Source organism: Lissotriton helveticus, chromosome 2_2, assembly GCF_964261635.1.
Source record: "Lissotriton helveticus chromosome 2_2, aLisHel1.1, whole genome shotgun sequence".
NCBI classification, from domain to species: Eukaryota; Metazoa; Chordata; class Amphibia; order Caudata; family Salamandridae; genus Lissotriton; species Lissotriton helveticus.
In genome coordinates, this window is record NC_136060.1 from 372,357,273 (window position 1) to 372,372,149 (window position 14,877).

At 49.5% G+C, this 14,877-nt stretch overlaps 1 protein-coding gene across 2 annotated transcripts in view; it reads right to left on the minus strand.

Moving 5' to 3' along the window:
- Window positions 1–14,877, minus strand: part of HTT (huntingtin) — a 1,924,961-nt gene that overhangs the window by 900,133 nt on the left and 1,009,951 nt on the right. For both annotated transcript variants that reach the window (XM_078678546.1, XM_078678545.1), the window contains one exon: window positions 9,346–9,462. In XM_078678546.1, the coding sequence (XP_078534672.1) occupies window positions 9,346–9,462 (117 nt within the window). The remainder of the gene's footprint in view (window positions 1–9,345; window positions 9,463–14,877) is intronic.

A 14,877-nucleotide genomic window follows, 5' to 3' on the forward strand; every position in this document is an offset into this window, starting at 1 on the left:
AGGAAGATAAAACAATAAAAGATTTTGTAGGACAATTCTGGAAAGAAAATCACCCCCAGAATGCTTTAAAAGGTTAGGTGCAGATGCCAAGTTGAAGTTTCACATATTTCCAAAACATAAAGTTGTCAAACCAAGTTATATGTTCTACTGTGGAGCTAGAGGTATGAACTCTGAACCCAGAGGTCATAGAAACGAATCAATGTAATGTCATTCTTCTTCTTCGCTATCAAAATAAGAGAAGTAAAATGCACAATATTCACAGCACATATTAACTATTTGGACAGTGGGATGCATCCTCAATGTATACATTCACAGCTCTTCTAATATACTTTTATGATGAATTTAAGATGTGTAAGGACCACTAAGCTGTAATATATTTAGTGAATATTAATTCTACCAGCAGATTCATTGTAGTTTGGAATAAAGCACTAGGCACGCACTGCATTACGAAAGCTTGCATGGTAACGATGCACCACAGAGCTGAGAATGAATTATGCCAGGGGCACCATCAACTTTATAGGAATTGCTGTCCCTTTGGTATGAAGAAACACTCCCATCTTCCCATCCTCAATTCAACATAGTAGAACAAGTTACTTACCACTGGTAACGATGTATCTGTAAGAGACATATGTTAGTTATAGATTCCTTACCTTAGAATTACCCCCAGGCGTCCGACCCGATCAGGAGAATTTTTTCTCTTAGAAAAATCCCTGCACGTCGGATGGTGGCGTCGGTTGACTCCATGGCCGTCGTGGGCGCCATGGTCGCCGGAATGAGGTCGCTGTGCCTACTAGACGCCACCCCTGCGCTCTGACATCAGTTCTGACAATACTTTCCAAGCCAGAAGTTCAGAGCCATGAAAGACACTGGACACTGGAGTGCCAAAACTAGGGCCTTGTAAGGAAGTCCCCCTCCCTATAAATCATTTCGCAGATCGAGGAGGATGGGTGGGTTTGGTAAGGAATCTATACCTAACCTATGTCTCTTACAGAAACATCGTTACCGAAGGTAAGTAACTTGTTAATCTGAAAAAGACAGTTACTTATAGATTCCTTACCTTAGAATAGAAACCCCAGCAATACCATCCCCGGAGAAGGGTCTGCAAACCAAGTTCACAGCAGAAAGTCCTGGAGAACAGAACGGGCAAATTAACCGTCCCTCCTGGCTTCACTATCCAGGCAGTAATGGCTGGTGAACGTGTGCATAGATGCCCACATGGCTGCATGGCAGATGTCAATAAGTGGAACTCCATGTGACAAAGCAGTAGTTTCCGCAGTAGCTCTAGTGGAATGAGCTCACAGCCCCACTGGAGGTTCCTTTTTCATTAAAGCATAACAATTCTTTATGCAAAGGACAACCCATCTTGAGACGGTACGCTTTTGGACAGCTCGACCTTCCTTGGCACCCACATAGCCAACAAAGAGTTGATCGTCCACTCAGAAATCTTTAGAGTGGTCAAGGTAGAAGGCCAACACACATTAGGGTCCAGACGGTGGTCTCTCCCCTCCTTGGACGAGTGTTGAGGTGGAAGAAAGGTGGGCAGAGTGACAGTTTGTCCTATGTGAAAAGGAGTAACTACTTTAGGAAGGAACGAGAGGCTCATCCTAAGCACCACTTTGTCCAGATGCACAGAGAAGAAAGTAGGCTTAGACAAAAGCCTGAAACTCACTCACTCTGTAAGCAGAGGTGATGGCAACAAGAAAGGCAGTCTGCAGAGTAAGGAGCGTGAAAGGACATTTGTGAAGAGGCTCGAAGGGAGCACACATAAGGTAAGTCAAGACAAGGTTCAAGTCCCACTGAAGCATTATCAAAGGAAATGGAGGAAAGAGGTGAATAATGCTTTTAAAGAACTTATTAACAATAGGGGACTAGAACAAAGAGGGCTGATCTGGTAGCCAAAGAAAAGCAGAAATGGCTGCCAGATAGCCTTTAAGAGTGCCCACAGCAGGGCCCTGCTGGGCCAAAGAAAGAAGAAACAAAAGATCATCAGAAAGAGGGGCGGAGAGGGGATCCGTAGCCTTTGTTCTGCACCATGCCACAAACCTGTTCCATCAACAGGCTAATACCATCTTAGTAGAGGGACACCTGGCTGTTCAATCTCCACGCAAGGAGGTGGAGGCTGGACAGGTTTGGGTGGAGGACCGCCCCCTGCTGCTGCGACAGAAGTTCCTCCCGAAGGGGCAGTCTGATCAGAGGATCGACGTCCATACTCAGCAGCTTGCGGTACCAGAATCTTTGTGCCCAGTCCGGGGCCACAAGAATCACTTGGGCCCGGTCGTGCTTGATCTTCTTCAGCACTCAGGGCAGAAGAAGTGGCACATCCGGAAAGGCATACAGGAGGCCGAAGTTCCACTCGCAGTGAAATGTGTACCGCCTTAGACACTACAACGCGCAAAACTGCTGACATTGCACGTTCTCTTCGTTGGTTCTCTCCAGGGGGAGACCATACCATATACTAAAGAAGTGGAACGCGAACTGTGACCGAAGTTGAGACATGGACCTGAAGACTTTGAAGAGCTGGGGACCCAAGGAACCACCCAAGGTAAATACCCAGGAACCCCAAGAAGGCTGTGTGCAGAATGGAAACACAGCTGCGTACTCAATGCAAGTCAATGGGAAAGTCGCATTTCAGTTTTTAAGAAAGACACTTCCCCATGGACCCTGAAGAAACCCTGTGAAGGATGGAAGGTTGGAGAGTCACTCCAACCGTGTATACCCCAGGAACCATGATACCTACACCAGGGAAGCCAGGTGCATAGGTGCAATGTGACATCGGAAACCGCCGTAGAACACAATGGAGGACTTCAGTAAAAATGCAGCTGGCAAAGAAGGTGAAAAAGTCTGGTGGAATCCAAGGATGGATTCTAGGAGAGGAGTACCTGCAAGCAGAGGGGACAGAGTCTATGCCCCTCGGAAGTGAACAGGAGGCACAGAAGACCAATGACCACAGATGACGTAAGATGCAGGAGTGATGATGACCTTGTCGCTGCCTCTTTGAGGACTAGGTGAAGCGGTGGAAGACCAGGAGCCGTTCACGAGCTGTCCCGGTCAAGAACCATGGGGGTCTGTGTCCAGCAGTAGGACTAACATGTCTTGGCAGCAGAACACAGACCAACAGGCATAACATTGGGACAAGCAAGGTCTAAGGGACTCACCAAGTGCAGGAGAGCCAGAGCAGGCCAGAGCAAGCAGGGGAGCCCACTGAAGCCAAAGAAGATCCTCAAGAGGACCCAGAAGCCAAAGGCACAGGAGTCGCAAGAGGGCCTCGAGCAGCTCACCAGAGATGCAGACCCACGGTGCAGATGATGTTGTGAGGACAAGGATCTTGGTAGGAAGAGATGCTGGAGCTTCTTGTAGCCAAAGATCTCTGGGGGACAGGGTCAACAAGCCTTGACAACGGAAAGTCGGCGGTTGAATCTGATCCCACAACGAATCTGAAGAGCCACCCACAGGTAAGCACCCTAGGGAAAAGGTTGAGAAGATTCAAGGATCCCTCCGAGAAGAAGGGCTGGATAGAGTGGAGGATACTTCCATGTCCTTTGCTCAGTTATACGCCAGAGCGGGCGTCAACGGCTACCTGAACTGCCTCAAACTGGAGTATGCGTGGAGGGCACCAAATATGCCCTTCAAAGCAGTTGGTGGGGCTGTCACACCTCTCTGTGACAGGAAACCTAATCAATCAATCAATCATTGCATTTGTAAAGCGCACTACTTCCCTGTGAGGATCTCAAGGCGCTGGGGGGTGGGGAATGCTGCTACTGCTCGAAAAGCCAGGTCTTGAGGAGTCTTCTGAAGGTCAGCAGGTCTTGGGTCTGCCGTAGGTGGATGGGGAAGGTGTTCGAGGTCTTGGCGGCAAGGTAGGAGAACGATCTGCTGCCAGATGTTGTTTTCCGGATGCGGGGGACTAGGTCGAGGTCGGCGGAGCGGAGCTGGCGGGTTGGGGTGTAGAAGCTGAGTCGTCTGTTGAGGTACGCTGGTCCGGTGTTGTGGAGTGCCTTGTGTGCAGGGGTGAGGAGCGTTGACGGGGAGCCAGTGCAGGTCTCTCAGGTGGGTGTGATGTGGCTGCGGCGAGGGATGTCGAGGATCAGGAGTGCAGAGGCGTTTTGGATGCGTTGGAGCCGTTTCAAGAGTTTGGCCGAGGTTCCTGCGTAGAGGGCGTTTCCGTAGTACAACCTGCTGCTGACGAGGGCCTGAGTGACCGCTCTTCTTGTTTCGGTGGGGATCCACTTGTAGATCTTGCGAAGCATGTGGAGAGTGCTGAAGCAGGAGGAAGAGATGGCGTTAACCTGCTTAGTCATGGAGAGGGTGGAGTCGAGGGTGACCCCTAGGTTGCGTGCGTGGTCGCTGGGTGTAGCGGCTGTTCCAAGTGCGGTTGGCCACCATGAGTCGTCCCAGGCCGAAGGGGTGGATCCGAGGATGAGGACATCCGTCTTGTCTGAGTTCAGCTTCAGTTGGCTGTTCCTCATCCATTTGGCGACGCCCTTCATTCCTTCATGGAGGTTGGTTTTGGAGGTGTGGGGGTCCTTGGTGGGGGAGAGGATCAGATGGGTGTCATCGGCGTAAGAGATGATGTTGAGGTCGTGGAGTCGGGCGACATGGGCGAGTGGTGCCATGTAGATGTTAAACAGCGTTGGGCTGAGGGATGAGCCCTGGGGTACGCCGCAGATCATCTCGGTGGCTTTGGAGCTGAAGGGGGGGGGGGGGGGGGGGCGGACGCTCTGTGTTCTGCCGGAGAGGAAGGAGGTGGTGCAGTCCAGAGCCTTCTCGTGGATCCCGGCATTGTGGAGGCGTTTGTGTAGTGTGCAGTGGCAGACCGTGTCGAAGGCGGCTGACAGTTCCAGGAGGATGAGGGCTGCGGTTTCGCCATTGTCTAGCAAGGTCCTGATGTCATTTGTGGCGGCGATGAGGGCAGTTTCGGTGCTGTGGTTGCTGTGGAACCCGGACTGGGACGGGTCCAGGATGCTATTCTCCCAGGGGTAGCAGGTCAGTTGTTTGTTGACGGTCTTCTCGATGACCTTCGCCGGGAACGGGAGCAGGAAGATGGGCCCGAAGTTCTTGAGGTCCTTGGGGTCTGCCTTGGGTTTCTTGAGTAAGGCATTGATCTCGGCGTGCTTCAAGCTCTCCGGGAAGGTTGCTGTTTCGAAGGAAATGTTGATGGATTTCTGGAGATGGGGTGTGATGGCGGTGCTGGCTTTGTTGAAGATGTGGTTTGGGCATGGGTCTGACGGAGATCTGGAGTGGATGGTGCTCATGATTTTGATGGTGTCGTTGTCGTTAATGTTGGTCCAGGAGAGCAGGCGGTTGGTGCGGATGGTGGTCGTGGAGGCGGAGGACTCAGTGGTTGTTGGGGTGATCGTGGCATTGAAGCTGTCGTGGATGTCTGCGACCTTGCGGTGGAAGAAGGTAGCCAGCGAGTCGCACAAGTCTTGCGCAGGTGGGATGTCGTTGGGGTTTGAGCTGGGGTTGGAGAGTTCCTTCATGATGTTGAAGAGCTCTCTGCTGTTGTATGCGTTGTGGTCCAGGCGGTCTTTGAAGGAGGCACTTTTGGCAGATCTGATGAGGTGATGGTGTCTGCGGGTGGTGTTCTTGTGGGCTGCGTAGCTGTCTGGTGTTTGTTCGTGGAGCCAGTTCTTCTCTAGCTTTCGGCAGGTTTGCTTGGAGGCCTGGAGGTCTTCAGTAAACCAGCTAGCTTTTTAGCTGGTGTGGCTGTTGGAGGGTTTCTTGAACGGGGCGAGGGTGTTGGTGCAGTTGTTGATCCACTGACTGAGGTTGCGGGCGGCGTGTCGGGGTCGGCGGGTGAGTTTTTGGTGCAAGGGTGCTGGTCTTCAGAGACTTTGCTCCAGCAGCGGCAAGGCAACTGTTGGTTGGGGTGGTGCGTGGTGGGTTTCTGGAAGGTGAAGTGGAGGCAGCGATGGTCGGTCCAGTGGAGTTTGGTGGTGTTGTTGAAGGAGACGTGGGTGCTTGCGGAGAAGATGGGGTCAAGCATGTGGCCAGCAGAGCGGGTGGGTGATGTGACCAGTTGTCTGAGTCTGAGGTTAGCTAGGTTGTCGATCAGGGTGGTGGAGTTTGTGTTGTTGTTGTTCTCGAGGTGGAAATACAGGTCCCCGAGGAGGATGTAGTCTGTGGAGGCGAAGACGTGTGTGCTGACGAAGTCGGTGATGGAGTTGCTGAACTGTGGCCGGGGTTCGAGGGGTCTGTAGACGAGGGTTCCTCTGAGGGTGGTGTTGGGGTCGGTGTGGATCTGGAAGTGCAGGTCGGTGTTGGTCGAGATCCTGAGAGTGTTCCTGTGGACAATGGCGATTCCTCCTCCTACTCCATTGGTGCGGTCTCGGCGGGTGATCTTGTTGTCTTCCGGGATGGCTATGGTGATGGGTGCTGAGGATGGGTTGAGCCAGGTCTCAGTCAGGAAGGCGACGTCTGGAGTGGGGGAGTCGAGTAGGTCCCAGAGTTCAAAGGCGTGTTTGCAGGCCAAGCGTGTGTTGAGAAGAATGTAACTGAGGTAGTTGGCTTCTTTCCTGGTCGGTGGGATGGCGGGCCGGACGCTCGTGAATCTGCAGTTCCAGTTCCTATTGTTCTACCTTCACCTGCTCGAGCTTGGCTCAGCAGCAGGAGGGCAGAATCATGTCTGTGGCCAGCAGCAGCATTAGCTTGCTGTTAGACAGGAACACATGGGGACATCCCCAGTACATGGGATCCTACATCCAACACTGGAATTGGTGTTGGGGTAGGATTCTAACATAATTGATATCAAACATGACCGGTTTCGCTGCAGCCAATATTTAGTTAGAACATCTTGTATTTGACTTGATGTCCACTATATTATTAAATGGCTGACCGCCCTTACAAAGCCTAGCCAAACGACTCCGGGGTTTGTAGAGGGTGTCCTGCTGGTGCAGGGCACCCTCACACTTATAACCTAGCCCTCTGCCTTAAGGTTTGAAAGTCCTGCCTTAGGGGTGACTTATAGGTTTTAAGTGCAGTGACCTCAGATATAACAAAACTTATATCTGTCGTAAGTGATGCTAGCACCAACTTACACAGGCTGCAATGGCAGGTCTGTAGTCATGGGTTAAGTTGTCTCTCGTGTGTGGTATAATACATGCCGCAGCCCATGGGAGACCCCTGGTGTATGCTAGGTACTTACTAGGGTACACCAGTAGCCAATTGTGGAGGTACCACAGGACTTACTATTTCAAATTTGGGGAAGAAGCGCTATGACTGAGGTCCCGATTAGCAGGATCCTAGTCAGACTAATCAAAAACACACTGACACCATGCAAAAAGTGGGTTTAACCATGCTAAAAGGATTCTACATTCCTACACAATCCTAACCCACTTTACCCCAATCAACCCATTCCACTCATCCCCCTTCAATTTACCCCACTCTAATCTCTCCCACTCCATTCCAATGTACCCTACTCTAATACATCCAATATACCCCACTCCACCCAATCTACCCCACCCCACCCTAATCTACCCCTCTACACTAAAACCCAATCAACCCCACTCCACTCCTCCCCAATCTATATCACAGCAAACTCCACTCCAATCTATCAAACTCCACCCCACTCCTCTCCAATCCACCCCACTTCCTTCACTCTACCCAATCTACCTCACTCCACTTCAATATACCACATTCCACCCAACTCTAACCCACTCCAGTCTAATCTAACCCACTGCACCCAACCTGCCCCACTCCATCCCACTCCAATCTACCCTACCCCAACTCCACCCTACTCTACCCTACTACTATCTACCCCATCTAATCCACCCCACTGCAGTTTATCCCAATCTACTTCACCACAATCTTCCCCACCCTAACCCAATCTACCCCACACCAATCTACCCCACACCATCCCAATCTACCCCAAACCATCCCAATCTACCCCACACAATCTCAATCTACCCCACACCATCCCAATCTACCCCACACCATCCCAATCTACCCCACACCATCCCAATCTACCCCACACCATCCCAATCTACCCCACACCATCCCAATCTACCCCACACCATCCCAATCTACCCCACACCATCCCAATCTACCCCACACCATCCCAATCTACCCCACACCATCCCAATCTATTCCACTCCAATCCAGTCCAATCCAATCTACCTTACTCCTATCTACCTCACTCCAATCTACCCCTTCCAGTCTACCCTAACATAACCCATCCAATCTATCCCACTCCACTCCAATCTACTCCAATCTACCTCACTCTTCCTACTTTACCCCACTTCACCCCAATCTACCATATTCCAAACTACACCAATCTACCCCAACTCCATTCCACTATACCATACTATAATCTGCCCAATCTACTGATCTCCAATCTACCCACACTACACTCGACTCAGTGTCCCCCACTCCACTCTAATCTACCACATTCCAGCGCACTCTACTCTTCCCCAATCTACTCTACTCCAATTCTACTGCAAATATATCACACTCCACTCTACCCGAGTTAACCCGATCTACCCTACTCCTATCTAATCAACTACAATCTACCCCACTCCACCCCACTCCACCCCAATCTACCCCACTCCACCCCAATCTACCCCAATCCACCCCAATCTACCTCAATCCACCCCAATCTACCCCACTCCACCCCAATCTACCCCAATCCACCCCAATCTACCCCAATCTACCCCAATCCACCCCAATCTACCCCACTCCATCCTAATTCCTTCTACTTCACTCTAGGCTACCGCGCTAATCTACCTAACTCCTCCACACCAATCTACTCTACTCTATGCCAATCTACCTCCACTGCACTCTACAATATTTCATTCCACGCCACAAACCTTTAGTAAAACACATTGCCAAAGCCAATAGCTCTTGCAAAGGTGAGGCCCATTGTCTGTGCCAATGCTTATTATTTTTACTGTGTTAGCTATATGGCGATAATCATATATTTTTTTTAATCGGATGCTGATAAGCATCACCAAAATCACTGGCAAAGCCAATAGGTATGCACTGGCAAAACTAAAATGCTGAACCTATTAGCTTTGCCAATGCTTGCTTCCTCTTCTAGTTTCACAACCTATCACCGCTGTCTCAACAGCACCACCAGACCCTGGTGATGGAGTAATGCAAAATGCCATTTGGATACATACTGAGGTCTATGAAGGTTTTAAGATGAGGAATTTGGGGTAAGGAAATTGTTTTAGAGGCCTTTATTTTATTCTCATCAATTCAATCTACCAATTGCAACATAGTTAACTATATTAATATGCTGGACAAATAAAATTCTATCTTGACACGCACTTGTAGACTAGAAAACGTTTTCCATGTATGGCATTTAGCTGTAGATCTAGCATATAAATATTTTGAAAAGTCCTTTACCTGCTGCTTTGCTAGCATTGGAAGAATTATGTCTGCTATTTGCCTGGATAATCTCTTCCATCTGTCCTCATTCTCTTTATGACACTGTTGTAACACTAGAATGAACATTTCCAGCACCTGAAAGGGGACATAACAGTTAAGAAGGCTTTACAATATAAATTTATATTTATAAATGCTTGTGGCTAAACGGAATAAATGACTTAGAATTGAGAATGTCACTACATGTGTTAACAATGCCACACACGAGATGAGTTATAGGCTACAAAGTCGGTTTTTGTGTGTCTGTTATCATGAGGAGATTCCACCATCCTGCACAAGGAGAATATAAAAACCATAGCCTTCTGCAGCCAACTCAGTCCCCATTAAGAATATGGACTGCACATAATATGTTCTCACTCTAGATCATGGGTCTCCAACCTTTTCTGTGTTAGGAGCTACTTATGCTGAATGAAAATCATCCCGAGCTACTGATAAAATTAGTGGTATAATGGTGACCACATTAGACACTATTACATTAGTGGCCACCATATACAAGACTACCAGCAGTGATTGCCTCAGTTCATCAAGGTTGGGTGTCAGAGAGAAGTTAAAAAAACATTACCAATCTGGAATAGCTCTACATGTATAATACAAAACAGCCATAGTTGCAGTGCCCTGGGACCAAGGTCATAATATTAATAAGAATTCTCCCCTTAGCCACGATTTATCACGCTTTAAATATATTTAAATTGAAAATCAACCATTTTTCTCCAAACATCAGTTTATGAGTTCGGAGAATGCATGCATTTTCATCTCAACTATATGGATTTCAATTTTGATATACATATTGAATAATTGAACCAAACAAAAGCTTCTAAATTCATAGGCTGGGCTGGACACATGGAAGCCACTTACAGGTAGCTGGGAGAGCTACCTGTTGTTCATTAGCTATTCGTTGGAGAAGCCTGTCATTTTACTGGGAATTTGCTGAGACGGAAAAGTCCCCTGTATGGTTGCAGATGTGCATCCCTGCCCTGAGTGCATCAACTGCATAAATGTCTAGATCCCTGGTACTGATTTTTAGTCACGGGCAAACACCTATCATGCATGTGTGCATAGTGTTCGCACCAGACAGCGTGGGATACTTGCGGGCTGGGATAAATGAGTGCCTGTGCATGGGTTCCATTTCGGAAGCCTACTGCCTGAAAAGGCTAGTGGAGGTGAGGATTAGAAACCTCAACACGCATTGGCATAGCCAATAGGTCTCGCCTTTGGGACCGTAAATGTTTAGCCATGCAAGAGTTGATGTTGTTGCACCAAGGATATTGTGCTGCATAACTAAATACTTATAAGTTCCTAAAGGCGAGACCTATTGGCTATGCTTCCAGCTGCCTGTCTCCGGGGAGCACATCCCCCTTAACAGTCATCCCTGCCCAGTGACTGTACGGGCTGCTGGTGCCCGGCTGAACCACTCCTGCCCTCGCCTGGAGCCCTTGACCCGGTATTATTATTATCTTCATTATCAATGTTCTTAACAGCGTTTGAGACATTTTCGTAAAAATAGCTCTCAGTCAGGCCAAAGCCCTCACAAAAATACTGGAGGGACTAGTGAAAAATGTTTCACTGCAGCATCAGTTTTACCTGGGGAGAGAGTGTTTTCTATTTGCAAAGAAAGGCCTGTGTAACTGTGATAGGATATTGGATTGTACGTAGGTCCATGTAAACCTGAGAGCAAACAAAGTACAAAATTAATCAAGTTGGAGAGTTTATGTTGGAGTGCACGAGAACACACCTGGCAACAGCTGATCGCGCCTATCAATTCGACCCTGCAAGTGCACAAAGGGTGCCAGTAGTGCTCCCGTGTCTCGTGCACAGACTTTGCACTCAGAAGTCATTTACATTCGGATCATGCACAAGCATCCTTTGTAGTCTAACGAGGCATTCCTCCATTGCAGTGCTGTAAGAGTGATGGTTTAACCTACACCCGCAGGCACCACCTGGACCACAGCGGATTCTGCTCAGAGCACGACCACGAGATGCTTCTACTGGGGCAATAAGACAGCTTCCGGCTGCACTTCTGAGGGCTGATGGAGAACCCCATGTGCCTCAGAAGGCTGGGGTCTTCTCTGGGGTGACTAATAGTGAGCTGAGGCAGACACAGGCTGCTTTCTTGTCAGAAGATCTGCTCCAAATTGCGCTCTGGGAGGATACAGACATGCAAATAACTTTATGGTTACTGTTGCTCTCCTTGTGCTTTTGCACCATCTAGGTGTTCATAGACTGCGTGTTTGTACATGCAGATGTGTGATTTGTTTTATTTCAATTAAGCACATGCCACGTGAATCTGTTGGTGGCTCATGGAGGAGATCTGCTGATCTAGATTCGTTATTTCCCAGCTGCTACTGAACCCACAGGCACAGCTGGCCCCAAGGGAGCTGGAGGGGCCAACTTCTGGCACACCGACTGTGCCTGCCTCTGCCTAAACCCACACTCCTCCCCACGACCTGCTTGGTAGCTTTAGAAAAGATATCCTTACTGTTTATAGCCACGGTTTCATTCTCTTTAGGTCTCGCCTTGGCAGAGCATGGGCTGCATGCGCTGTCTCAGTGAGACCTAAAGTAATCTCTATATGTTGGCAAGCAGCAGGTAGTTTCTCCTGCCGCTTGCCATTTGCTAAATGTCGTTATCGCTTTTGTTGTCGAACTGACTTCCGTGTAGTCCTGCAGTAACGGCCACCAACTACAGTTTTCATCCGCACTGTTTGGACTTTTTGTTTGTCTTGCGCATCTCTGCCTGACCTAAACCTGGCAGCGGCGCATGCGCAAGAAGCTGGTGTGCGCGATGGGTGGGCAGCGCATGCTGCTTGTTTATTTTTATCCCCCCCCCCGCTTCCCCTCCCTCCCGTGAGCAAGCCGGCCGCGGATGTGTGCTTCGGGGAGTCATAGCGGTGGAGGAGTGACCAGTACGTGACCGGCACTGCTCCTACAGTAAGTGCCACTATTCCTCTTCAATATTTTTTCTTCTCTTTTTTTCTCTCATGCTATCAACCTGCCGTCAGAGGGCATGTATTCTTGTGGGCAGTGAATGTGAGGGAACGACACTACATGCCCCTGCATATAAAATATACACCGAAAAGCAGTGCCGATATTGACCATAGATAACGCTGTCTCACTGCAACACGCCTGTGATATGATGGGAAGCTGCTTGAAAACGTTGGTTCATTGTGGTTTCCTGAGGTTTTCTTTTCGTAGCTAGCTTTCCGCTCCTCTCATATTTATGGGGCTGTGATTGGGATGTGTGTTTGGTGAAAGGGTTCAATAAAAGCCAGGTGTGGATAAGAGCCAGAGCATGGGACACAGTGGGTCTCAGTGTCCGGCTGCAGTGGGATCAGGCAGTGAAAGCTGACTTGTGCCAGGATCATCTGGAAAGAGATGCATTTCACCTGGGAAAGCCATCACATTTTCCGCTGAACTCGAGTGGGCGCCATATATCACCAGCACTGGCATCCCTTGTTTAAAAAGTTGCACATGCGGCCTGAGCTCTTAAGAAGAGGTCGTGCTGCTTGAAGCGGGCAATGCCAAACAATATTCATGGAATTCATGGTAAATAGGAGGTGCTGATTTTAAAAACATGACACCTATGTTCATTGGAGGCATGCCTGTGAATTTAGCAAGCCTTTCAATGTGAACTCTACATATTTTCGAATTTCAGGCAAACGTGTGTTTGTACAATTAGTGGTTTACCAAACGTGCTCATAAGTGTTGGCGTAACGCTGAGAAGTGCGATGCTGTTACATTGAAGGAAATTGGAAGTTTCCTTAACACGCTGGTCATTACATAGAACATATCCAGGGGCATGCAGGTTTAACCTATTAGGCACTTTTTTTTTGACTGGCCACCAATCTCTACTTTGAGTCTGTGCAGTTGTTGGGGCTTGTTAGAGAACCTGAAACAAAGAGTAAATTGTTAACAGTCTGCTAAGGCTTTTAAAGAGAGGTAAAACAAGACACTTGTGTGTGTTTTTTAATGAAATTGTCTAATGTTTTGCAAACCTGTTTTTGTAGAAACGTTGTTTATTTCTTTTAAATTGCATACCTGTACTCGGGGAATAGCTGGAACTGCGGGAGGCACTCTGGTGACACGGGCGGCGGGTCAGGCACTAGTTGTAGCTCTCCCGGGTTGGCTGCGAGTTCCACCATCTTGGGGGGGAGTGTGAGGCTAGCGGGGCAGTTGTTCTGGCCCCGAGCCTACTAATGCAGGCACAGCTGCGCCCGCGCAGCGGACGCGCCACAGGCGCGCCAAAGGCAATCTCGTCTGCGCCCGTCCGCGCCAGGCTGCCGCCAGCCGCCAGGGCCCCTGCTTCTGCCACTGTAAACTCGATCAGGTATTCACGGGATGAGCTCGTCTCTGAGATCCAATTGCTCCTCCTCACCTTGGGTCTTTAACAAGCCCTCCTTCCAATGCCAACTCTGTCCATTTCAGTCGCATTCCTCAGAGAGGGCTCTACGTCTTGCTGGCCACTCGGCATATAGGTTCTCGAGCCTGAATTGCCGCTCGCTGGCAAACCATCATGTGGAGGTGTTCGATCTCCTAGTCGACGAGTCCCCCGACGCCCTCTTTCTCACAGAGACGTGGCTTACACAAGACTCGGTGGCGGAGTCCTGGTTAGCGCTGCCGCAGGGGTACGCACTAGAGACAATCAACAGAGAGGGGGGCCGAGGGGGAGGGATTGCAGTGATCACCAAGAGAGCCTATTCTCTCAGCCTGTGTAAGGAAACCATCGGGGGCTGTGAAAGCGCTGTATTTAAAATCCATCTGAATTGCTATTTCACTATTTCTGGCCTGCTAATCTACAGGCCCCCTGGTCTGTCCAGCTCATTCCGGGACAACTTACTAAGTGAGGTTGGGCCACTGGCTAGTAAGTCGGCGAATGTTATCATCCTGGGGGACCTTAACCTCCATTTAGAGAATGGGGGTAATGCTGAGGTTGCTTGTTTTCTGGCTGACTTGGAAGCCTTCCAGCTAATGCAGCACATTACTGAGGGCACTCATGTGGCAGGCCACCTGTTGGACCCTATCTTTTCCAACTTAAGTTCCTTAACTGTCTTTTCACCGGTCCCGCAGGCTTGGACCGACCCCTTCCTGATTCCATTTGCTCTACAACTACAGGGCAAACGAGAAGAGCCCGCCCAATCCGAGTGCTTAAACGTCCCTGGCACAAACTGGATCCGGACCTCTTTTCAAGCTGGTTAACGGAGCACCGGCCTCAGCTTTCGTGTGATGCGGAGGCGGCCAATGTGTGCTTTCAGGAATGGCGGAAAGCTGGCCTGGACAGTTGAATTCCTGCCAAACGAGGGGGCTTGGGCGAGGGCCTGCTAATCCCTGGTTTTCTGAGTCACTCACGCTGGGGAAAAAGCGCTGTAAGCAGCTAGAGCGAGCGTGGCGACGCTCGTATGAGACGTCTGAAAAGACAGAGTATCGGGCAGCAATTAAACAGTGCCATAAGCGCATCCGCAGAGCTCGTGCTGATTATGTGGCCAATAAGATCTTAACC